Genomic DNA, 25,842 nt, shown 5'->3' with positions numbered 1-25,842 from the left:
CCCTCCTGTTTCCCATCCCCTGATTACTGGTGTGTGTATTTTTAGTGTGTGTTCACCCGTCCTCGTTGCTGGTTCGTCTGTGTTGTTCCCCTCCACTTTCCTGTGCATTCTCTCCGCGTTGTTCTCCCTGCATCTCTGTTTCACGTCTCAAGGTTTCAGGTTTGTTTTTGCTTAGTTTTTCTCCAGTTTAGGTTACTCTTAGGTTTTGGTTTTCATCCACTTCGCTCCTGTTTGTTTCACCTTTAGTTAATAAAGCTCGCTCACAACTACGCAGTCTGCATCTTGGGTCCGTTAATAATTCACACACGGCTTGCCCCGGCAACCCGTGACAATAGAGAAATTAGGGGTGTCTAGAGACTTCTGCACAGTACTGTGCATCCATAGTATAGTCTCATTTTTCAGACCATAAGGCGCACCAGATTATAAAGCGCACTGTCGATGAACGGGTCTGTTTTCATACATACGCTGCATAAAGCGAAACAAAACAGTCAGATAAGTCCAACTTTACTCAACTCTACTTCTTGTGTCCTTTACTTCCGTACCATTGATTCATTAATGCTGAATTCTCTCGCAGCTGCTCTATTCCCACGTTGCTGCAGTATATTAATGACTAACCTCGTATTGTAGATTATCTCAGTTGTTCTCCTGACTGAAGTTTGGTCCGTTTACAGCATCCTGCCATGCGGTTACATTTGTCCCTAACCATCGGGAACCCTCATGTTAACTTTTATCGAGTGGAAAAAAAGTTAACATTCATCCTCCAGCTTCACTGTGTTTATGTTTTGCTTGTGTCGCTAGCGATCACGTAGCACATCATTATATACCAGCTAGCCCAACTTCAGTAACCCTACAAACGTCACAGCTGTTTAGTTTTCTGTCTTCATTTATGTTGGAAATGATAGGAGAGCTGTACGTTTTAATTTTTTCAGAAATCTCTCAGCCAGAACATGCTATATCATGTTTATGTGGAAACTAGCGAGCTAACTTCCTGCTAACTTCTAACTCAATTAAATTTAATTCTGTTTTCATGGATGCCTGGATGTCAAACTTAATTGTTACACCTGCTTAAGCAGCAACGCTGATCATTTATTAAAGATGAAAAAATTTAGACAGTTTTTAACTCTCTGTGATGCCGCAGTGTTTGTTGGACTTTGGGACCTGAAGCAGACGGAGTTTTGAACCCAGATTACTCCGCGAGACTCCTGACTACGGTAGCCGTAATGCTCCGACAATCCATCAAGCGGTTCGGCTTCGTAGCTTACCAAAGTCGTACTAAAACATTTTTTGACAGATTTTTGAGCGCCGTGTACCACATAAAATCGGTTCGAGGTCAGTAAGCACAACCAGAATTCATATATAAGGCGCACTGTCGATTTTTGAGAAAATTAAAGGATTTTAAGTGCGTCTTATAGAAAATACGGTATATTATAGTTTCAACTATACTATGGACCAGAGGTGGGAAGTAACAAAGTACAAATACTTTTTTACTGTATGTAATTACAATTTTCAGGTGCCTGTACTTTTTTGGAATATTTTCTTTCTGACTACTTTTTATTTTTGCTCCCTACATTTTTAAACAAGTATATATGTGCTTTCTACTCCTTACATTTTCAAAACGAGCTTGTCACTTTTGGTTTACACCATTTGAGGGGAGTTATTATTTTACGTCACTGCAGGCCTTCAAACAGTAAACCCATTTTGCGTAAGACATAAATGGCAATCCTGTTCGTTTATTAATCACCAGAGAATGTCTCATAAAAAGAGATGACATGTGCCAAAGTGAGGGGTTAAAAGTGGGAAGGTGGTTTTTTGGTTGTTTTTTGTTTTGTTTTTGCCACAACAGCAGAATGACTGCAGATGTCCCTAAGTTCCAGTACTTCAGCATCCAGCTAGCGAAATACCGAAAAACTGCAAATTCAGGAAGACGAAAACACGAGAAGCTGGAGAAGTACCAAGGCCTCAGAGAAAAGCTCGAGAAAATATGGAGGGTGAAGGTAACAGTGGTCCCAGTGGTATTTGGAGTGCTCAGTGCAGTGACCCCCAAGCTAGGCGAGTTGCGAGTGGCTCCAGCAGATCCCAGGAACAACATCCGAGATCGCTGTCCAGAAGAGCGCAGTCCTAGAAACAGCAAAGATACCGCGCAGGACCCTCAATCTCCCAGGCCTCTGGTACTGGACTTTGTACTTTCTTACTTTGAGTACATTTCTGAGCCTCTACCTTTTTACTTTTACTTGAATAAAGACGTTGATTCAGTACTTCAAGTTTTACTGGAGTATTTTTAACAGAAGTATTTGTTTTTCTAGTTAAGTACTAAATGTCTGTACATTAGTCAACTCTGCTATGGATGTACGAGGAAAAAAAAATCACCCTTGTGTGAATATGGATATACAGGGAGTGCAGAATTATTAGGCAAATGAGTATTTTGTCCACATCATCCTCTTCATGCATGTAGTCTTACTCCAAGCTGTATAGGCTCGAAAGCCTACTACCAATTAAGCATATTAGGTGATGTGCATCTCTGTAATGAGAAGGGGTGTGGTCTAATGACATCAACACCCTATATCAGGTGTGCATAATTATTAGGCAACTTCCTTTCCTTTGGCAAAATGGGTCAAAAGAAGGACTTGACAGGCTCAGAAAAGTCAAAAATAGTGAGATATCTTACAGAGGGATGCAGCAGTCTTAAAATTGCAAAGCTTCTGAAGCGTGATCATCGAACAATCAAGCGTTTCATTCAAAATAGTCAACAGGGTCGCAAGAAGCGTGTGGAAAAACCAAGGCGCAAAATAACTGCCCATGAACTGAGAAAAGTCAAGCGTGCAGCTGCCAAGATGCCACTTGCCACCAGTTTGGCTATATTTCAGAGCTGCAACATCACTGGAGTGCCCAAAAGCACAAGGTGTGCAATACTCAGAGACATGGCCAAGGTAAGAAAGGCTGAAAGACGACCACCACTGAACAAGACACACAAGCTGAAACGTCAAGACTGGGCCAAGAAATATCTGAAGACTGATTTTTCTAAGGTTTTATGGACTGATGAAATGAGAGTGAGTCTTGATGGGCCAGATGGATGGGCCCGTGGCTGGATTGGTAAAGGGCAGAGAGCTCCAGTCCGACTCAGACGCCAGCAAGGTGGAGGTGGAGTACTGGTTTGGGCTGGTATCATCAAAGATGAGCTTGTGGGGCCTTTTCGGGTTGAGGATGGAGTCAAGCTCAACTCCCAGTCCTACTGCCAGTTTCTGGAAGACACCTTCTTCAAGCAGTGGTACAGGAAGAAGTCTGCATCCTTCAAGAAAAACATGATTTTCATGCAGGACAATGCTCCATCACACGCATCCAAGTACTCCACAGCGTGGCTGGCAAGAAAGGGTATAAAGAAGAAAAACTAATGACATGGCCTCCTTGTTCACCTGATCTGAACCCCATTGAGAACCTGTGGTCCATCATCAAATGTGAGATTTACAAGGAGGGAAAACAGTACACCTCTCTGAACAGTGTCTGGGAGGCTGTGGTTGCTGCTGCACGCAATGTTGATGGTGAACAGATCAAAACACTGACAGGATCCATGGATGGCAGGCTTTTGAGTGTCCTTGCAAAGAAAGGTGGCTATATTGGTCACTGATTTGTTTTTGTTTTGTTTTTGAATGTCAGAAATGTATATTTGTGAATGTGGAGATGTTATATTGGTTTCACTGGTAAAATAAATAATTGAAATGGGTATATATTTGTTTTGTTAAGTTGCCTAATAATTATGCACAGTAATAGTCACCTGCACACACAGATATCCCCTAAAATAGCTAAAACTAAAAACAAACTAAAACTACTTCCAAAACATTCAGCTTTGATATTAATGAGTTTTTTGGATTCATTGAGAACATGGTTGTTGTTCAATAATAAAATTATTCCTCAAAAATACAACTTGCCTAATAATTCTGCACTCCCTGTAGCTTGGAAAAGGTTTTATTGAAAGGACACTTATGTTGCTGCCAACATGTACATACCTTGCGGATATCTATCTGTCCAGGTGCTGCTGATCATCAACAGGTGTCAGCTCCTCTATAAAGGCAAAGGTTTTGGCAGTTTGCTAGTCCGGAACGTCCAAATATGTGTTAAAATTATCTCAAGGATGATCTTAGAAAAGCAACTGTTGCTATCCATCAATTTTGTAAGGGTTATAAGGCCATGTCCAAATAGTATGAAGGCAATCATTCTACACTGAGAAAGTCTATTTAAAAGTGTGAAGCAAGTTGCTTAACCCTTTGAAAAATCATCACAAGGTCAGACTGTGCAATGCAAAGAAAAATTGCATAAAATAAAAACTACAGGATTAAAGCACAGTGGTGGAGGGGTAACGATTTGGGTACTCAGCAGTCATTGATTTGACCATGAACTCCTCCATATATCAAAGTATTCTAAATGTGAGACTATCTGTCTGACATCTAAAGCTTGACATAAACTAAATCATTCAATAGGAGAATCACCCCAAGCACACCAGCAAAATTACAATGGTTGGAAATACTTTGTCACTGAGCCTGTTGCAATGGCTCAGTCAAAGCCAAAAACTCAACCTCATTGAAATGCTATGATGGGACCTTAAGAGAGCTGCTCTTAAACAAATGCCTCTGTGACCCTTAGTGAATTGAAGCAATGTTATAAATAAAAGTTGACCAAAACGGCTCTACAATAATGTGAGGTAATCATTAAGTCATCCAAAAAGTGATTATTTCAATTTACTGCTAGTAATGATTGTTTTGCAAGCTACTGATTCATAGAACGTACTTAGTGTAGTGCTAGTGCGAGAAATTAAGCCAAAAATGTAGGAACAGCCTGTGGAAAAACAGGCTGTTCCTTCATTTTTGGCTTAATTTCTCTTTTAGCAACTACACTGAATTACATTATATTGCCAAAATAGTGTATGAGGTTGTTGTTCATCTGAAGTTACTTCTTTCTTTCTTTTTCTTTAGGGGTTGCCACAACAGATCATCTGCTTCCATCTCACCCTATCCCAGCATTCTTTACTGTCACATCAACTCCCTCTGCATGTCCTCCTTCACAACATCTATGAATCTTCCTTGCAGCTTGGTCACAAAGTGGTAGTAAAATCACAGAGGAAGGTCAGCGGATGGACATGCGCATAGAGGTCCCAAACTTTCTGCAGACTCAGACTTCAGATTAGCTCAAGAACATGCAGTGGTGTAAAGCATGGTATTGCAGGAGCAGTGGAGATGTGTTGTCTGGAGCGACAAATCATGCTTCTCCGTTTGGTAATCTGATGGGTGACTGGGTTTGGCTGTTGCAAGTAGAACTACACTTGTCTGACTGAAGTGTAAAGTTTTATAGATGGAGGATTATGGTGTGGGGTTGTTGTTCAGGAGTTTGGATTGACCCCTTAGTTCCAGTGAAAGAAAGTCTTAATGATTCAACATACCAAAATATTTTGGAAAATTTCATGCTGCCAACTATGTGGGAACAGTTTGAAGATGGCCCCTTTCTGTTTCAACATGACTGCGCACCAGTGCACAAACAAAGTTTCATAAAGACATGGATGAGTGAGTTTGATATGGAAGAAACTGACTGGCCTGCACAAAGTCCTGACCTCAACACCTTTGGGATGAATTAGAGCAGAGACAGCGAGCCAGGCCTTTTCATCCACTAGGGGTGTCTGACCTTCTGGATCCTAAACCTTGTGGAAAGTCTTCGCAGTCTTCAAAGTGTTGGTGAGTCAACATCACATTAAACCCTATGGGATGTCAATTAAGTTCATATGTGTATGGGGGCAGATGAATGAATACTTTTGGCAACATAGTGTAAATTTAGAACCTGCGAAGGACCAGATCTTTTTTTAAAATTATATCTGAATGCATAAAATGTTGGAATTTAATAACAAATTCCATCCATATATCTGTAAAATACTTAACTGAGCTCAGACATTTTCATATAGCTCAGATACTTTCTGACAAGAAACCAAAAAACCAACAGCTAAGGAAGAGCAAGAAAAGAAAGACGAAAGAAGAGAAAACCTGGCAGCCTACTGAGATGTAACATCATCCGATATTCTGGCGAAGGGCGAGATGGCTGAATGTGTCAAACAGAAGAAATGATGCAATCTGGTAACAAATTTGAGAGAAAATTTTATTATGAATATGGCACCTGTAAGATGGTCAAAACCGGGTTACAGAAAGACAACCATGTATATGACATGTTCTTCTGAACGGATGAGAACCTAGCAAACTTATAAAAGAACAACTGCTATAAAAATGAAGTATGTACATTTTCGGATTTGCAGCATTATTCATGGTAAATGAACTCAAAAAGATGTCTTTCAAAAATAATAATAAAAAAATAAGCCAGGCACTCAAAGTTAGCATCAGTTAGTCATGAGTTCCCCCCACTCTTCTGAGAGGGGGGAAAAAAATAGAAATGTACCATAGTTTTCTCTTTTTTAATATTTTAATTTGTTTGTATTTAGAATTTTATAACACTGTTAACATTGATAATAAGAGATTCCCTCTCTCCCGTATTTCAGCTACTTGGCACCAAGTTCCTCATAAAAGAATCTGTATAATTGTACAAGAAATAGTTAAAAACACAGACACAGTTTTTTCACAGGTAAATGAAGTGATTTTTCAATATTTGTATTTCTTAAACACTATGTATTTTTGACAGCAGCTGTGATTAAGGTTTTTAAGTTTTTAAAATCACCAGCAAAGTTTTCATTTTTCGACATAAAACACAGAAAAAACATTGAAACAGCTTGGACTGGCTGTTTGGTTTTTTGTTACATGTGGGTGTATTTCCTGGTTTTCGTCTGAGTTATGTATTCCCCCACCCACCCCGCACCACCATCAACACCCACCGCTGTCATCACCACCTACACTATATCTCGTGCCCGATTCTTTACCAAACGGGGCAGCAGCGTCATTCACCTATGCCCCGTCCCCCCGCTTTTCATGCAAAACTGCCAAAAGGTAGAAAATGCTAAAATCTAGAGGAGCAGCAAAATGCTCCCAAAATGACAAATTTAACATTCAACCACAAACGACCCGACAATAAACTGGCAGGTCGGGTGGCCCAAACCACATTCCTCTTACTTGAGCGCAAAAAAAATAAGCACATTGTTCAATTTCTTAACCTGGATTTGTTTCGTTGTTGTACACATTAGTTGCAGTAACAAGACATCGATTCTTCACAGACAGCACACAACCTACAGATTGGTTTTCCTGATGTGAAGGGGTGATGAGAGGCCCGGGTCAGTTTGATAACAGACTGGGCTCGACAGACTGAAGAAAAAAGAAGAAGAAGGAGAAGAAAGAAAGTGCTGAACTGAAAATAAAAACAAACAGAACAACAAAAAACGAGGGTTCGACTATGTGAAATGCATCGGACAAACTTACTAAACATGCAGTTCAGTTTTCCAAAACACCTATAAAAATAGATTTATAGTGCGAAATATTTTTTTCTTCTTTTAGTTATTTTAGAAATCTTTAAAATCATTTTTTTTATTACGTGTCCTGAAAGACTACCGTGATTTTTTTTTCTTCCCCCATGAACCACTTGTTTAACTTTGTTTGTCCCGTGAGAGAAGTTTGCGCAGGAAGTCAACAAGTTTTGGTGGGAACCAATGAAATACACCCAATGCACACAAGAAGCCCAAAGGGACCCTGGGAAAAGGTTTCACAGCTGAGGCGTTTTTCTGGGTCATAAGTCTACAGCTAAAATCCTACTTTAGGCCTTTCTTTGTCATAATTTGTTTCTAATATACTGTAAATATTTATTAGTTATCTAATGCTTTGTATGCAATAGCTGGAAACTTTGATTCCCAGAATTCCTTAGTGGCAAAAACATGGCTCCATAAACCTTTGAGCTAGTTAGAGAATCTTTTCATCTCTGAGAGAAAAGACAGTGAGATAAAGAGGTTTGTATAAGACTACACAACAGCAAAAAGCAATAGCAGAGAGAAAGAGAGAGAAGGATTAGAAAACAAAATCAAGAGGTTTTACAAAGACAAGGAAGCAGCGAAAAAAAAGGTGGACTCTACAAACTTTTTTTTTTTTTTGCTTTTTGCAAAGGCCACCGAACACTAAATTCCACGAACCTCCACTGGTTTCACTAAGACTGCTGATAGAGGGAGAAGGACAAAGAGAAGGAGCAAGAGAGACAAGGAGCTGTTGTTTTTTGGGGGGATGTCAATCATCCCATAGACTCCACCTCCTTTTCCCTCTAGCCCCTCCCCTCTCCTTTCCCCCACACTAGAGATAGAGCACAGAGAAGACAAAGGACAAAAACAGCTACAGTAGCTCAGTATATACTGCATATAGTCAACACACACAGAGAGAGAAGTCGCCATGAAAGACTTTTTGACAGCCAGTGACACTAAACACATTGGTAACACATTTTTACGGCTTAATCACACTGGGTAATAAGGATGGCAGGATGGCAAAGACGGGGCTGTCAGCTTTAAAAAGATGGATGGTGTGACAGTTTTTATACTGTTTTAATTAATACTTATCCTCTTTTTTCTCTTATTACCAAAAAGTAGAAGAAATAAAAATACAAATGAACGAGAATCACAGTGCTTTTCAAACACTAAACTTGTGAGATTAAGGAATTCTTTTTTTTTTTTTTGGCAACGTAGACTCGGGGAAGAAAAGAACGCGAAACAGAAGAACAATGACAAAGACAACATTATTTAAAGGAATGTGATTTTTTTCTTCCTCAAAAAAACCGCATATTAATTTTTTTCTTATAGTTATTAGATTGATTGTTTGATAGATTGATTGAAAATGCATGTCTTTATTACAATCTCCTTATTGATATGTGGTTTTTAATCACAGGGTCCGGCAATGAGATGGAAGAGAGTGGATTTTTTTTTTTTTTAGGAAAATCTTGCGGAGGTGATTCTGGTTAAGGAAGAAAGAGAGGAGGAGGAGGAGGGGGGGAAACAAGGAATAAAGTAACTGCATTACAAAACAGTGATTAAACAAGAACCGGTCAAGGTTGTCAACATTCATTTCTTAAGTTAGTGCTGCTAGCTAATTAGACTCAGTCTCACTGAGCATTTAATGTGATTAAGTTAGAAAATACATACAAATAAAAACAACACTGTACAGCCTAAAATTCAACCAATCAACTCCATGTTGCTATGCAGCGCTGCCCCTTGTGGCCCAATCAGAATGGAGAGGGACATGTAGGTGAAACATGGAGATAATGTTGCTGATTTACAGGTTTTTCCTGTGTTTCTGACTTTCCTGAAGGTCAGAAAAACAAACAAACAAACAAACAAAAACAAACTTTAAAATCTTTCCCCCCTCCAAAAAATAAAAAAATGATATCAGTCTATCAACGAGCTGTGGGTTTGTTTACAGTACCCACATCAGCCAGCTGAATCAGGGTTACTGGACGGTCGGTAGCACCACAAATCTGTAGAATTGACAGGAAGAAATGTGGACAGAAACATGAAAGGTCAGGCAGACAGCGTGAAAGATAAGAGAGAGAGCGACAGATTGAGATGGGAAGAGATGTAGAGGAGGCTATGTTTGGTGCGAGACCTGTAGGTAAACTCCTGGGATAAAAGAGGAAGTAGTAACATTCGATAATTCACAGGTCATTACCCGGCTGAAATTGCTTTTTTTGTTTTTCTTTTTAATGCTTGATTCGTAAGTGAAATCTGAGCTAGAATATTTTATAAAAAAAAAAAAGAAAAGGATAAAAGTAAAAGAAAAAAAAACAGCATTAATTCACTAAACTATTCCCTCAATTGAGAAACTTTCTCGAAACACCTTTTTTCAAAAGATTATCTCTGAGACCTTTGTGGGGCGCAAGAGAGCACCCCCCTCTCGGTTTAAAAACGTTCTTTTCAAGCCTTGATCACATCAAGATACATAAGAAGAAACGCCACATAGAGTTCTCTGTCTGTTACAAATCCCTGTACCGTCCTCCTTTAAATACACACAATCCACATCTTTATAAAGATGCAACAGAAACAAGTCAAATAATAAAAATTATCCCCATCAGGCTCCAACTGAGTCCTTAGGCAATATGAATTCTCTGTAGGCAAAAAAGGGGTTCTTTACAATAAAGAATAGTCTGGTTTTTGTTTGTTCAAGAGAAAAGAGTTGCTGATCGCAAGAAACGGGAGCAAAGTGAGAGACTGAGAGAGGAGAAGAGGATGAGGAGGAGAGAGAAAACAGATAGAAAAGGGGGACAAGTTTGAGGGTCTATTACGCAAGCTCAGTTTCTGAGATTCAAAGTGCTAGAGTACATCTGTCATCCTTCCCTGTCCTTTCTCTTCTCTCGGAAACACAGTGCTAAACCGTGTTGATAAAACAAGTAAATAGTCTTTCATTTTTATTTACTAGTGAGCAGTCTTTGAGCAGTCACAGTTGTTGATTCCGAAAACACAGTAATGCGGTCTTGGATACTTTCTGCTAATCCTCCTTTCTCTCCAGTGTTGTCTGCGTGGTGTGGATCCCGTTGCTGTACACTGGGAATGGTAGCGTTGAGAACAGTCCCTCTGCTGTGGTGAAGACATTGGCTGTTGTTGGCATCTGACCTCCAAGGGCACCGTTCCCACCTGTGGCAGTAGGAGATCCGACAAAGGGGCCAGCAGCTGCTGCTGCAGACATGTTGAGCCTGTGGACATGATGGTAAAGCATCTCCATAGGTGTCTTAGGGTCCAGGCCGAACCCTGAGCTGTCAACAAAGTTCATGGCAGCATTAGGGAGGAGGTTGCCTTGTGCCATAGCCAGAGTTACGTCCGCTGGCGCGTACCTGATGGTCCCAGTGGTGTAGACCCGTGGAGCTGTCGTGCTGGTGGAGGCCAGAGTACCTGTGACTCGGTGGACCAGCGGAAGCACCACGTTACCAGCTTGCAGGCGCTGAAGTGCTTCAAGGTCCCCAGAGTACAGCAGTGAAGAAGAAGAGGTTGAGGAGGATGAAGAAGAAGATGAGGAAGAAGAGGTTGTGGGAGTGCCTTGTTGCTTGTCCCGTGGGGATGCAGAGAGTGGAGGGGATAGGGGGTCGGCAGAGGAGGCACTGGAAGGAGGAGCCAAGCTTACAGTGCTGGAGGCAGAGGATGGGGCTGAGCTTCCATTGTAAGGGGGTTTCCTCACTCCTCCTGCTCCTCCCTCAGTTCCAGGAGGGGTGAGGACAGAGTCAGGAATGGCTACCTGGAGAGATCCTCCCTGTGGTGAGGGGAAGGTCTCATGGCTCCCTGGAGCAGATGGCTTGGAGGTCATGCTGTATGGAGACTCGTTTCTGGAAATTTCCCTGTTGGGAGGGTAGTTCCAGATGCTGCTGTCGTTGTCAAAGTTTATTGGTTCTGCCATCTCTGTCTTAATCTTCAGAACTGAGGATGCTGCATTTGCACTGTTTGGGGAGCCAGATGAGGCTAAGAGATGGGTGGAGGTTGCGGTTGTGGCTTGAGAGGGGTCGACTAGCGGAGCGGTATCGCCTATTGCTATGGGACTGGGTGTAGTTGAAGACAGACGAAGCCTCCTGCTTCGCGAGCCATCCCATTTCTGCACTTTCCTCCTCTTTCGCCTTTTCTGCAGCTTGCTACCAGCATTGACACTGTCACAATCTTGCACACACCCATTGTCATCCTCATCATCTTCTTCATCCTCCTCTTCTTCTTCTTCCTCTTCTGATGAAGACGTTTGGGAGCTACGCAGCTGTACGTCTTCCCCTTCTCCGTAGTGCTCTACTTTAATATGAAGCCCACCTAGGTTACCCAGTCCGCCGATGGCACCCAGACTCCCTAATCCTCCAAGCCCTGCTAACCTCCCCAACCTGCCTCCACCTCCACCTCCCCCTCCACCTCCTCTGCCAGCCTCTTCTTGCTCCTCACCCTCTCCATCTGAAGGTTCCAGACTGTCATCACTATCCTGGCTCTCAGGGTTACTTGAGCTATCTCCTTCTTCTTGGCGCTTCATTTCCTGTTCAGATGAACAGTGTGACTGGCCGGGTTGCTGCTGACGTTTGCTGTCTGTCTCTGGGTCCTCACTGTGTTCTGCTTGGTGGCTGGGCTTCTCCTCTGCCTTGGTGTTCTCGTTGTCTGTCGAAAAAAACCCATTTGTTTATAATGCAGAAAAAGAAGATTCCAGATACAGTCGAAACCATTCTAGACATAAGTAGATTCTTAATATTTGGCAGTATATCTCCCCAGAGCAGCAACAAGACACTGCATGAACACACACGAAATTGATGATGTGGTCAAACACAGCATGAAGGGAAGAGCTGTTGCGGGAATGGGTTGCAAAGTGATTTGCAAATGCAGCTCCTGTGGACAGGCTAAAGCTGCTTAAATAACTTGTACTATATGAGATTTGCCAGTGCTTAGAAGGGAACTGTGGTAGATCCTGACTTCATAACCTGCTTGAACTAATGCTGTGCACCATCATTTCAACCATTATTTTACTTATTAATTACAGTCCATTAACCATCTGAACCATGTGAACTCACATTCATGATATAGAGGTGTGGCTTTAGTAATGGAAAAGAAAATCAATAGATTTGTTAATTGTTTTGATATGGTGGAATCAAATAATTTGACTCACTGACATAAAATTATGCTCTAATGTTGTGGAAAATTTTATCTTGATGTTGTAACAGTGAGCAGTTTCCCTAAAAAAACAATAAGATTTATACTCTTGGAAACACGAGTGCCTTGGCACTCCATCCAGTGAGTGTGTCAGACTGACTTGCCAACACTGCCATTGAATACCTGTGTAATTCTGCATGCCCCCTTACATTTTTCAGGACAGGTATTCCATGTGTTGTTTTCTGGATGCACTGTTGTGTGCTCAGTATCTGTAGCTGCTTCTGTTCAGGCATGTTGGCTCTGTCTAGCCCATTACACACACAACACATACGCACTTTAAACTCTGCCAGCACACACATAGGCCAGGCCAGCGGCTGCCCAGCTGGCAGAGCTAAGACTCCCTAATGGCATCCGAAATGTCGACTCAATTGCTTTGTCTTGGGGAAACCTTGTATCTCCATTAAGTGTGCTTTCCAAGCAAAACAGATTTATTCCAAGGCTGAAAATTAAAAATGGACCGGTAGTCTTGAAATTTTCTCCCAACCAGGGACGTTGAATATAAATGAAATATAATATCATTTCACTATAAAAAGGAGTCAAGTATTTTCATAGACCATGAGATCACATGAAGTTGGAAACAGACATTTCAACAACTACATTGTATTGCCAAAAGTATTCACTTGTCTGCCTTCACACAAAGCTTGAGTGACATCCCACTCTCAATCCACAGGGTTTAATATGATGTCAGCCCTTTGTAGCTATAACAGCTACAGCTCTTCTGAAAATATATTGTATATCACGCTTTGAGTGTGCAGGTAGAGTAGAAAAGTACTGTATAAGAACCAGTCCATTTACCATTTTACCAAGGCTTTCCACAAGGTTTAGGAGCGTCTTTATGGGAATTTTGGAGCATTCTTCCAGAAGTGCTTTTGTGATGTAAGACACTCATATTGGACAAGAAGACCTGGCTCACAGTCTCTGCTCTAATTCATCTGAAAGGTGTTGTATTGGGTTGGTGTCAGAACTTTGTGCAGGCCATGTCTTTATGGACTTTGCTTTGTGTACTGGTGTGCAGTCCTGTTGGAACCGGAAGGGGACATCCCCAAACTGTTCCCATAAAGTTGGCAGCATGAAATTGTCCAAAATGTCTTGCTATGCTTAGCCAATAAGAGTTCTTTTTTCACATGATCTCTCAACTCAGAAAGTTGGTACCACTCTGTAATTTACTGAGCTCCTCTGAGTGGCCCATTCTTTCACAAATGTTTGTGGAAGCAGTCTGCATACCTAGGTGACTGATTTAACATGGCCATGGAAGTGACTGGATCGCTTGAACTCAGTGATTTGAATGTGTGAGTGAATACTTTTGGCAGTATACGTATCTGATACCCAATATTTGGATAGTGCTATCACGTTGAGGACATCTTGAATTATGCTGCTCATTTTTTTATTTCATTCTGACAGGTTTCTCTGCAAATGCATATGAGAAGGCTAGCTAATACACAACACTGCTGCTCTTCTGTCAAAGTTGGCAACTTTGTCATTCAAACCATGATGTAAGAGCATGCATTTTTATATTAATTTTTATTTATTTTATTTGTCAAACAGGAGTTATTTGATGGGAAGGATTTTCAGCTGCGGATTAATCCATGTTGTTGTAATAATCCACAGTAGTAATGTAGGCTAAGTCAAACTTATTATGGTATCCCAATTTTGCATGTGAACGACAATCTGTTGTATTCTGCCCCATAAAAAAAGGGAAAAAAAGAGAAAGGTTGTAATTTTAGACATCTTATTCATAGGCTCTCCTTCTGTACATACATTGCATCTTAAGAGAACAAAAGTCAAAGAGCAGATATCTCATTTTAAAATATGTCGAACTGGGGCATCTCAGGCCTGTTGGAGCTGAAGCTGGACACTTCCTGCAGCAGCTGGCAACGGTTTACAGCCAACAGTGTGCCAGAACCACTCTCCTCCAGCAAGAATAACAGCTGGCACTGATTCCCATCATGCCAGCACAGGCTGGTGGACTTGATAATATTACGCTAAAGGTGGAGGCCCCGGCTTGCTTTAAATTCAGCTGTAATGACACTGCTTTGAGCTTTGTCTCCTTCACTATTATCTGCTGCTTAAAATGCTGGTGACACAAGGTGAATATAGTCCTTGTTTTCTGTTTCTAGATCTGAATTCAGATATCAGTGTTTTCAAGATCTCATTTATTCAGCTATAACAGTGCTCACAGCAGGTTATCACCTGTGAGGCATCCTTGTGTATCTAGTGAACAGATTCCAAAATATTTAACAGAAAATTTTGGCTTTTCCATCAATCTGTTTTCTCCCGCTTATCCAATTCATGGTTCTAATTTTGATTTTCAAATTCAAAATTTAGAATTAATACCTCTTAAGCACCAAATGCCATCGGGCATTTTGGGGGGAGTCATGTTTTTTATGCCGATTCGAGGTCTAAAACAGGTCTACAAGGCAAAATTCAGTTCAATTTTATTTATATACAGTGGTCCCTTGTTTATCGCGGGAGTTACGCTCTAAAAATAACCCGCGATATATCCGCGAAGCAGCCAACTTAATTTTTTTACAATTATTATAGATGTTTTCAGGCTGTAAAACCCCTCACTACACACTTTATACACTTTTCTCAGACAGGCAAGAACTTTTTCACACTTTTATCTCTTGTTTAAACACCCTCAAAGTTCAAACCTTCGTAGAAAAATCAGTCCAGTATTATAGAATGAAACCAAAGGCACCCGCAGCTGCCTTTGATGGTGCAAAACGTTTTGTCGCCATTGTTGTTTGTTGGGGAGAAAACTTACAAACATACAGTACAGCACTTCAGAGTCACACTGCTAGCGATTGAAGATTTATGTAAATTTGACAAGCTGAACGCATTCTGTACTGTACAGGAGACACGGCACGAGATTGATTGACAATAGTCTACAGCCAATCAGGATGCAGAACACAATGCGCTGTTAAAAAAAAACAAAATCATGCAAAATTGCACAAAAAAAAAAAATCAGCGAAACAGTGAGACCGCCAAAGATGAACCGCGTTATAACGAGGGACCACTGTAGTACCAAATTACAAAAACAGCCCCAACTTATTATTGTAGGGTCATTACCTCATCAGACAAGCCTAAAATGGTTAAAATGGTAGTCGTCAGAGTGCTTTGCTAGCAGTTTTATCAGCTGGTTTGCTCTGACACGATATGAAATGACTAGCCTGAGTTAAAATTCCAAGGAGGTTTGTTACCTCTCTGTATCCAATAAAGAAATACAAGTAGGCAAACCTGAGAAAGGTTTTATCAACACTCAGCTGACATATAAGACTGATGAAGTTTGTACTTGTGCATGAGCAGACAATGTAATACCAAGAATCTGAGAAGCTGAGTGTTGCTTTTTAGGTTTACGGCAAAGCCCTCCTTCATTTTTGGTGTGCCATGTCTGCACAAAGAAGTGACTCAAGACTGTTGACAAGTGACTAAACAGAGCTCTCTTTTCCTAGTCTAATACAACATCTTCTGCTTCCAGATGTTATCTCGTTATCCCAACATTTAGTAGAGGTCTGTAATCGTGTTTCTTTAGGCCCACTGATCTGTTGCAGCAGATCAGTAGGCCTAGGAAGTTTGGACAGCCTCGGTAGTGGGAACAAAATAAATTTCAAACTAACAGCAGCACTTTAAGTGTCTGTAGTGTCAAGGGTGATGAAAAGCAGATTTATTATAGTCTACCACTTTAGTACTCACTGTCAAAGATTGTAATTAAGATGTTTAATGTTTAAGATGTTTAATTAAGATGTTACCTAAACTACACACAAAGAAAAAGTAGTAGCACAGAATTTATCCCTGAAGAAATGTTATTCATTTAAAAATATTTTCTAGAATTGTTTTTCACACAAAAGAAGATTCCCTTGCCTACAGGAATGAGATGGCATCACCTAAACTTTTGTGATTTGCAGATCTCCAATGATGGGCAGAATTGCGTTATTTCACTGTTTGTTTTGTTTTTTTTTCATTTGTGTCATTTTGGTGCATTTTTTTTGAGGATGTTTGTGTATTGTGGCCTTTATTTGAGGCATTTTGCAGGATTTTGTGATGTGTGAAGTTTGGAGGCATTGTGTGATGCTGTGCAGCTGTACCATATTTTATCATTTTGTCATTTTGTAGCAGTTTGCAACACTGCCAGTGAGCGCCTAGTCCCTGCAGCTGTTGGCATTCAAGACATTTCAGCCTGGCAAAGTCAGCACACTGGCACCAGCTGATAAAATATCTTTGGCTTCTTTTCTTCAAACCATATTTCTTTTTTCTGGTTGTATTTGAACAGGTGCTGTTAAGGAATCATGCAGGTTTTAGAAGCTTTTTGTGCAATATTGCAACTGTTCTGAAATTATACTATTATTGTTATACTAATATTATTACTATTATTATACAATGTAGGAATATAATCTGATTTATATCTTTTTGGTTCACTCTTTTTATTTTACATAGGCTTTGCCCTCTAGGAGCTGTTGCGTTTGGGATAAGGTCAAAGATCGGTTTTGTCATAGCTGATGAAATGAAGCTGATGCCTATCTGCATTAAACCATGACTGAATGGACATGATGGTAAGCAGAAATCATACGGCTTTTTAATCTTTGCTCTTCTTCAAACTGTGGCTGAAGAAAATGATGGCACAGAACTCAGGCTATGCACTAGAGGCCAGCAGATTACTCCAAATATCATCAAATATATCAAATATATGTAAAATATAATCACTTTTGTCTTTTAGCAACATATAGTTGCTCCTCTGTTCTCCCTTTTCTACCCACCTGAGTTTTCTTTGGACTCGGACTCAGAGTCTGAAGTTTCAGAGGACTCGGAAGCTTTCTCAGGCAGGTTTGGCAGCTGGGCAATGTCCATGGGTGTGTCTTTATACTCCGGATTACTGCGAAGATACAGAAAATTTGTCAGTGACAGAAGAAACGTTCGTTCATCGATTGCCTTGGTCATTTCTAATGAAAATAAATGTAAGCAATAATGTATAATTTATAACAACATGGCTCTAATGGTAAATGCATTATAAAGTAAAATGGGGAGGATGCAAATGTTTTTTTAAAGTAATGATTATGTCTGCCTGTCTATTCTTTAAACGTAAAACTAAAATGGTCAATAAAAAGTAGCTTTAATAATTTCCTTATGATATTAATCTACAGTACTTTGTTTGTCTATGTAAATTAGAAAAAAATTGACATTGTAATGATGTTTGGCTGAAAGTTTGGTCCAGTGAGTTTAACTGAAACAGTTCATCAAATTCTTCAACCGCCAAATCACAGTTGTATTATTTTTCAGCTTACATTAAATGATAGGATGGCTATAATTTAGTTTGCATTAGAAATGTGTGTTTTTGCACTGCCAGCTGTACAATTCATTAATTCATTTTTACGTCAGGTCAACTGGGATAAGTGATAGATGTCCCCGTTTAGGTTTCGTTAGTTGTAGAAAACAGGGACAAGAAAAGGAGTTACACTGGATCACTCTCAAGCAGGAAAAAATAAGAAGTGATTTAGTTCATTTTATTGGCTATATGTGCTTTGTTTCTTTAATTAATCTGCAGAGGTTCTTGTCTCTGTAAAACTCTGTAAAATTCTGTAAAAGCACATTAGGGTGAAGTAAAGTGGTCCATTTTCTGGACATCTGCATTTGTTTAAGAGTGTAGTATACGTGCATCTGGATTCTCTGAGCAGCTTCTCTTTTACTTCTTTTGAATGAGTTGTTATAAATTCTCCTTGACCTCCTAATGTTTCCATTGAGATCAAGGAAAAGCAATAAGGAAAAAGCTGTAGGAGGTAATTTTTTGGTCTGTTCCACCATACCATTGTACCACAAGATCATTATCACATTGTTGACCTCTGACCTGAGAACGTAGTTGACCCAGATGATGTTCTTCTCACTGGCGTTCTTCACATTGACAGCGATGGTGGCACTGGACTGGATCCAGATGTAACCACCATTTTTCTGGATCCACCGGTAATACTTTGTCACACACTGGCCTTTATTCATCACTGAGACAGAGAAAGAAAGCAAGAAAGGATGCTTGTTATTTCACTGCATTTTCTCTTTGATGTTGTGTCTTTATAGATAGTTCATCACAGGAGAGAAAGAAAAGGCAAAAAAGTGAGAGTTTGGGAGGTGCGAGAGAAACAAAAGACTGAAAGGTGTGTGTGTGTGTGTGTGTGTGTGTGTGTGTGTGTGTGTGTGTGTGTGTGTGAGAGAGCAAGGCAGTCATCAGATGTCATGTGACAGCTGGCTCAGAGCTGCTCTGCTGCTGCTGTCATTAATCAGACCAACACACACTGCCAGCCTCTCTCGCTCTCTCTGTATGGGTGTGTGCAGAACTGCCTGTTCATGTATCCATGTGCTTCCAATAGGTTTGAAATAACAAACTCAAAGCATGACATCAAGTTTGTATGAAATGTGAATGCTGAAATATCCTACTGCTGTGACATTCTGACAGTACACAATCATGTACTTCTCATCACATACAAAGTCTTGAATAATCAAGCACCATCTTATCTTAATGACCTTATAGCACCATATCACCCAATAAGAGCACTTCATGCTCAGACTGCAGGCTTACTTGGTAAATGGACGCGCTTTTCTACTCTCACGGAGTACTCAAAGCGCTCTATACAACATGCCTCATTCACCCAATCACACCCATTCTCACAAGCACTTTATCTACACTTAGCAATTCATACTCCGATGGATGCATCGGAGAGCAAGTTGCAGTTAGTATCTTGCCCAAGGATACTTGACATGCAGATTGGAGAAGCCAGGGATCGAACCACCGACCTTCCAATCAGTAGGTGACCAGTTCTACCTCCTGAGCTACAGCCACCCCACTTGTGGTTACTAGGATATTTAAAGGTAGAATGGGAGGTAGAGGCACCAGCTTTCAAGTCCCTCTTCTGTGGAACCAGCCTCAAGTTTGGATTCAGGAGACAGAGACCCTCTCTGCTTTTAAGATTAGGTTTAATATTTTCCTGTTTGATAAAACATATAGTTAGAGCTCGATAATGTGACCCTGAATCCACCCTTAGTTATGTTGCAGTAGGTCTAGGCTGCTGGGACTTCCTAAAATGCAGTGAGTGTTTCTTTTTCATTCACTGTTTTCACTCACTTTTTGTTTATAAACCACACTGCATTTAATCTTATCTATTATTCATCTCTGTCTCTCTTCTACAGTGTGTCAACCGGTTGTAGCAGATGGTCGTCCCTTTGTTTTTCCTTCCCACTGTCGCCAAAGCGCTTGCTCATAGGGGTTCACTTTTTCGCTGGAGTTGTCTCTGTTTATTTTTTTATTGTATTATTGTAGGATCTTTTCCTTACAATATCAATTGTAATTGTTGTGATTTGGTTCTATATAAATAAAACTGAATTGAATTGAATGTAAAGCTTACCTTTCTAAAGTTTAGCATGTGGTAAATTAGCAGTGATGAGGAAGACTTCAGTCTTCATCTATGACTTTATCAGTCTCTCATGTAATAGTAGAGAAATTCTGGCACACTCTTCTTTAGTTCTTTCTTATCTTCAGTTGTAGACTTGCAGTCATTTGTTCTATTATGTAGACCTTATTCAGTCTCTGTATCCACTGAGTTATGGATGGTGGTTTTGTTTCCCTCTAGTTCAGAGTTCTCATTTTCCCAGCAATGAATAGGAGTATCCGTAAAATGTACCTCTGGTCTGAGCCATATGTTTCTCTAAAGTCCCAAAAGAAAAAGTGAGAGCCTATAAAGCCAATAAAGAGAATTGGTGATAATGAGTCCCCCTTTCTCACACCCCTTTCCACCATAAATGAATCAGAACAACAACCGTTAAGCCTAACTTTTGACCTAGGATCTTTATAAAGTGTATTAATCCAAGTAGCAAATATTTCTCCATATCTCATTTCTATCAGTGTTTGTATCGAAAACAGCCAATCAACTCGATTAAATGCTTTCTCAGGATTCAAGCTGAGATATTAACTGTAGATTTAGTATTTTTCTTATATTACTTTTTTCCTGACGGTCCATAATGAATCCTGTTTGGCCTGGTTTTATACACTTCTTTATATAATTTTGAGTTCTAGAAGCTAAAATAGATGTTAAAATTTGTAGTCCACACATGAGAGACTTTATGGCTAGTACAGTGCATAGGGACTTTTCTTTTCATATGTAGGACTGCAATAATTACTTCCAACCATGATTTTGGTGGATCTCCTGAGTTTCCACCACAGCATTTTAATCTGGTTGAGTTTTGGATTTTTACTGGACCATTGCAAAACCTTGTTTTATTTTGTTTGTTGTAAACTGAAAATTCTAGATATGTCATGGTCCCCGCATCTCGCCAGCTGACGTCATGTTTTGTTTTGTTTACTTTCCCTCTCTCGATTCTGCTCTCTCTTTCTCTCCCGCTCTCTCCCGCTCTCTCCCTCCTCTGCCGGGGCGGAGCTCAGTGTGGGCTCCCGCCCCTGGCCCACGCACCTGGGGATGATTAGCACACCTGCTGCTGATTTGTACAATTGGAGTGCTACTTAAGATGGCGTACCTGCTCTACTCGTTGCTGGATCGTTGAGCTATCAGCATCAGTCGCCCTGCAAACCTGTAATTTGAACTTGTGAGTATTTCTGAACCTGGAAACTAACTGATTTTCTGTATGTGTGTAGATCTCCCCTGGACCCGTTCCCTGTGCAACTGTGACTGAGCGTGAGCAAGAAGAGTGGTGGAGAGAAGAGGAGCTATTTGTGTGTGGAAACCCCCTCTCCTGGACTCCTGCCCCTTTCACTCCTGGACCCTGGAACCTGGAACCCTGGCCCTTTTCCCCAAACACCTTTGTATATATTACACTGTGGGAGATCACTGTAAATAAATTCACTCTTGTTTGAACGGAGTTTGTTGTCTGTGCTTGAGTCTGCTCCACTAGTCGTGACAATATAAGCACACTGCCAAAACTTCTGCTTTTAAAGAGGTCCTCGCACTTGTTAATGATCAGCTAATTAAGTACATATATTATTAGCACTTGGCTGCTACTTATCCTCTTAACTTCTATGTAACCAGTAAGGATGTAGTTAAGTTTTTGTGTTGACAACAACCGTGACCTCAAGATGCTTTATATTGTAAGGTGAAGACTCTCCAATATGGTAAGAAGCCCACTAGTAAACGTGTGGTGACAGTGGAATTAAAAACTCCCTTTTACCAGGAAGAATCATAATGTCCATCTGCCATAACCGGTTGGGGAAGAGAAGAGTAGTGATGAATAAACACACAGAGAGTGAAAAGAAATTCATCATAGGAAGCCTCCCAGCAGCCTAAGGCTACTGCAGCATGGCTAAGGGTCACCTGGGTATAATTGGCATGGCTGTGTGACTCAAAGCTGTGAACGCATGCCTTAACTTTGGCTTTATCATGTCAATCTTTACTTAGTCCTGACTCCTAGTTTTTGTAGCCAATATAAGGCAAACGCATTCCTGCTCCTCAATAATACTGAGATTTTATTAAAAAGGAGCAGAACTTAACTGAACTTAACAGAGCAAGGAGAAGGAAAACCCTGATGCAAAAATGCATACATACGTACTCACTGTAAATATGTTTTCATTTTTACAGTAAGCATAGTGAGTTCCAGTGTTTTATACACATTTCTACACAGAGATTGGTACACAGCACAAAAATCTCTCCTGGCCTTTTCTCAGCAGTACGCACACACTGAACAACCATCACGTAACATAACGTAGCAATTTTTCAAAATGCAGAATGCTGTCAGTTTCATTTTTTTTGTCAGTTTCTCTGTTAATCACTTTACAAAGAAAGTGATATACAGTTCCATATATTGAGATCAACAGTAGACTACCAGAGTTTAAGAGTTAATATTTGAAAATGATTGACTTTGTAAGTTGTTCCATAGCACCATGGACCGAAAGTTCATGAATGATGTAGAGAATGACGGTCAGGTTAGTGTTGATCTTTTTTATTCAGGAGTGTCTCTTTATCAGTCCAGCACAGCAGCTGTACCATCAACTGCAAAGACAATAAACTAGGCATGTAACATTTCTTCAGAGATGCTCTCATAGCAAAGCTTTCTAACTAAGTGATATGAGGCAGCATCTCTGATTCATAACTCCAATTCAGTTTCACACAGTGCAGAAGAACCCAGAGTGATGCGAGCATTTCCACACTGGCAAAGTAACATATGTTCATCAACACAGGGATGGCTTGGGATCTGACACGAAATAATGTTTTGACACAGTTTAACTGAAAACTGATTGCAGACCTGTTAAAGTCAGTCTGAAGACAGTACATGCATGTCTTTAAAGTGACCATTTCAAAGGCAAGGAGACTGGAAGTTGATTGCACATGGTTGCAATAACTTTGATTGCAGAGCAATTCCCAATCTGTTTTTCCTACTGCTTACTGTAGCCTATAAATCTACATAAGTGGTTTTTTCATAGCCACTATGATGGTACCCACCAGTTAAGGAAGTCCCTTCTTAAAACTTCAAGCTGAGCGTACCGTGTTTTTATCATATCATATATAGTCCTTAAGACTGAAATCTACTGACTGACACCTCGAACTCATGAGGAAAGTGTTTACTGAAGAAACTGTGAGGAGTTGAGGTATTTTCTAGAGTTCTAGCTGGACCTCCAGAACATACAAGTGGAGTCACCCCCTGCTGGCCATTAGAAAGAATGCATTGGTTTAACTTTTCAGACCTGAAAGCTACAGCCATCTTTCATACAGTCTTCTCTGCTTGGACCATCACCCATTTAAATGTGAAGTGAACGAGTTATATTTCAATTGATTTAAATCAAACTCTACAAAAGTCTGTTCTTCTTGTCAGTTGATTGATTTTGGCTATCTAAGAGCACTTCACTGGTTATTTATTTCTGCCAGTAAAACGAGCCTGAAGTCAGGTTTTACTTTTGTTACCTGAACCAGTAAGTAGTTGGAGCTCCTCCCCCCAGTGCAATGAACTGATTAAAATACAGAGCTGGCACTTCCTGCTGCCCTCCACCAGATAGCGCTGTGTCACTGTGACAATATTTCGGGCCACAGGAGGTGGCCCCCACACTGCCACCGTCTCCACCCACCCACCACCCTCCCGTGCTCCGCCATGTGACAGCATACTGGCAATAAATTTGGCCAAATTAACCACTAAATGGTTATCTCAAGCAATATGTATTGGCATTAATCAGGAGCCGCTCAAACAGAAATGGTCACAGACGAGACGTGAGCGCTGCTAAATTCATACCCCTCTCCTACATTTAATTACGGACACAAATAGGTTTTTTTGATGACAGAGAAAAAAAGAGAGAGAAAGTGGGGGGTGATTTATATAAAAAGAAGGCCAGTAATTAAAAACTATTAGAAACTAATAGCATTGTTTAAGACGACATCCCCAGGGCTGCAGTAATTGACTTTGGTCGAATGGCTGGTGCTCATTCGTTTTCTATTCTCTAAGAGAGAGAGGGGGGGTGGGGGTGGGGGGGGGGGGGGGGGGGTGTAACTTGTTTGCATGTTAAGGCAGAGATGGTGAGATCACGTCACCTTGAATGTGACCTTCCTTTGTTTGTACGCTAGAGTAAATAACGACACAATGAATGCACACACACACACACACACACACACACACACACACACACACACACACACACACACACACACAGTGGTGCCTTTTCAGATGACTGCAGGTCCTCAGAGAGCTCTGTGTATCAGCATGTCCAATGGAAGAGGACACACACACACACACACACACACACACACACACACACACACACACATAAAGTCACATAAAGCTTACAACTCCAGCACACTGCACACTGTGCTGCGTACACAATCTACACACATAAAGCACTGTTACTGTCACCCGATGTGCACTCTGGAAGAAACAGTTAAAGTAGATATTATATACATAATCAATCCATACAGACAATGACCTTCTTCCCAACTACTAGCTATTTTTCAACCTTTTTTCAACTCCTTGCCTACTCTACCTACTACGACTCTGGCCTGTTTTGTGTGTTGTACCTGTTTCTATTATTGTTCAAGCATTCATTAATTATCCTTTTACTATACAAATATGCATTAAATTGATCTCAGTAAATTGACTGATTGTGAAAAAGGTGAAAGCAGTGTAGACTAAATGTTAGTTGTCTCAAATTTAGCACCCAAAATTAGCACTTTTATAGATAATGGAGCATTTTGATTTTGGTAAATCACACAAATCTTCCTGTTGTTTTCAACTGTAGTAACATTTCCACCAAAGCAGAACCATTTGTGTTAGTGATTAAATTTAAATTACAAAGGCTGATGTGCCAGAACTTTTGTCCAGTTAGGGTCTGAAAAAAAACATACAACTTGACCTTGTTCATGTTAAGAAACGTCAAATTTGGTGTTGTTGTGCCAAATCGCAATAGCAGTCAATTTGAGGTGCTTTATATTGTAAGGTAAAGACCCTACAATAATCCAGGGAAAACCTGAACAATCAGACAATCCTCTATGTGCAAGAACTTGGTTACAGTGGGAAGGAAAAACTCCCTTATAACAGGAAGAAACCTGTTATAATGATTAAATGCTGAGAGGTGTATAAACGCATAGTGACACTCAGTGCATCATGGGAATCCCCCATGATGCACTGAGTGGAGGGTTCAGGGTCACCTGATCCAACTATAAACCAAAAAATAAAGTTTTAAAACTAATGTTAAAGGTAGAGAAGATTTCTGTCTCCCGAATCCAAACTGGGAGCTGGTTCCACGTAAGAGGTGTCTGGAAGCTAAAGGGTCTGCCTCCCATTCTACTTTTAAATATGCTGGGACCCACAAAAAAGGCTGCACTCTGACAGCAAAGTGCTCTGACAACACAAAACAGTATTATAAGGTCATTAGGAAAAGATGGAGCCTGATTATTTAAGACATTGTAGTCTAGTAACCTAGCCAACTAGTGAACTGAAGTCCAATCGTCACTCAGTTTTTGGTCTCTACCCACTGGAGTGGAAAATATCTTGCTATTTAGCTGGTGGTACAGTGACTTTGTATCCAAGCAAGTAAACTGATATTCGATATTCCTGAAAGTAACAGTTTGTGACTTTGTCATCATTAGTAAGTACAATGCAATGTAGACATGAGGTTTTGAACCTAAATATACGGAAGAGTTACACCTACCTTACAGGTCAGTGTGTGCACGGTCAAATTAGACTTGAGATGTTATCCTTGCACAGCAAATTACTAATTACAAATCATTAGCCAACAACTATACTTTGGGTAATGCTCCTTTCTTACTCTTAGA

The 25,842-nt window shown here is 40.4% G+C and overlaps 1 protein-coding gene and 1 long non-coding RNA gene across 2 annotated transcripts in view; one reads left to right on the top strand and one right to left on the bottom strand.

Annotated features, from left to right (window-relative positions):
• The first annotated feature begins 58 nt into the window (after positions 1-58).
• Positions 59-6,060, top strand: LOC120435034. Its single transcript, XR_005609478.1, has 3 exons — positions 59-159; positions 4,965-5,717; positions 5,942-6,060. It is a non-coding gene; the product is annotated as an uncharacterized LOC120435034 (long non-coding RNA).
• A 91-nt stretch (positions 6,061-6,151) lies between these two features.
• Positions 6,152-25,842, bottom strand: part of LOC116310777 (neuronal PAS domain-containing protein 3) — a 360,308-nt gene continuing 340,617 nt past the window's right edge. The window contains exons 12-14 of the mRNA XM_039603778.1: positions 18,441-18,588; positions 17,356-17,471; positions 6,152-12,055 (exon numbers count right to left, since the gene is read on the bottom strand). Coding sequence (XP_039459712.1) covers positions 10,428-12,055; positions 17,356-17,471; positions 18,441-18,588 — 1,892 coding nt within the window. The 3' untranslated portion in view covers positions 6,152-10,427. The remainder of the gene's footprint in view (positions 12,056-17,355; positions 17,472-18,440; positions 18,589-25,842) is intronic.

Source organism: Oreochromis aureus, linkage group 19 (assembly GCF_013358895.1).
Source record: "Oreochromis aureus strain Israel breed Guangdong linkage group 19, ZZ_aureus, whole genome shotgun sequence".
In the NCBI taxonomy this organism is placed as follows: Eukaryota; Metazoa; Chordata; class Actinopteri; order Cichliformes; family Cichlidae; genus Oreochromis; species Oreochromis aureus.
This window is presented reverse-complemented; position numbering and strand designations above follow the sequence as displayed.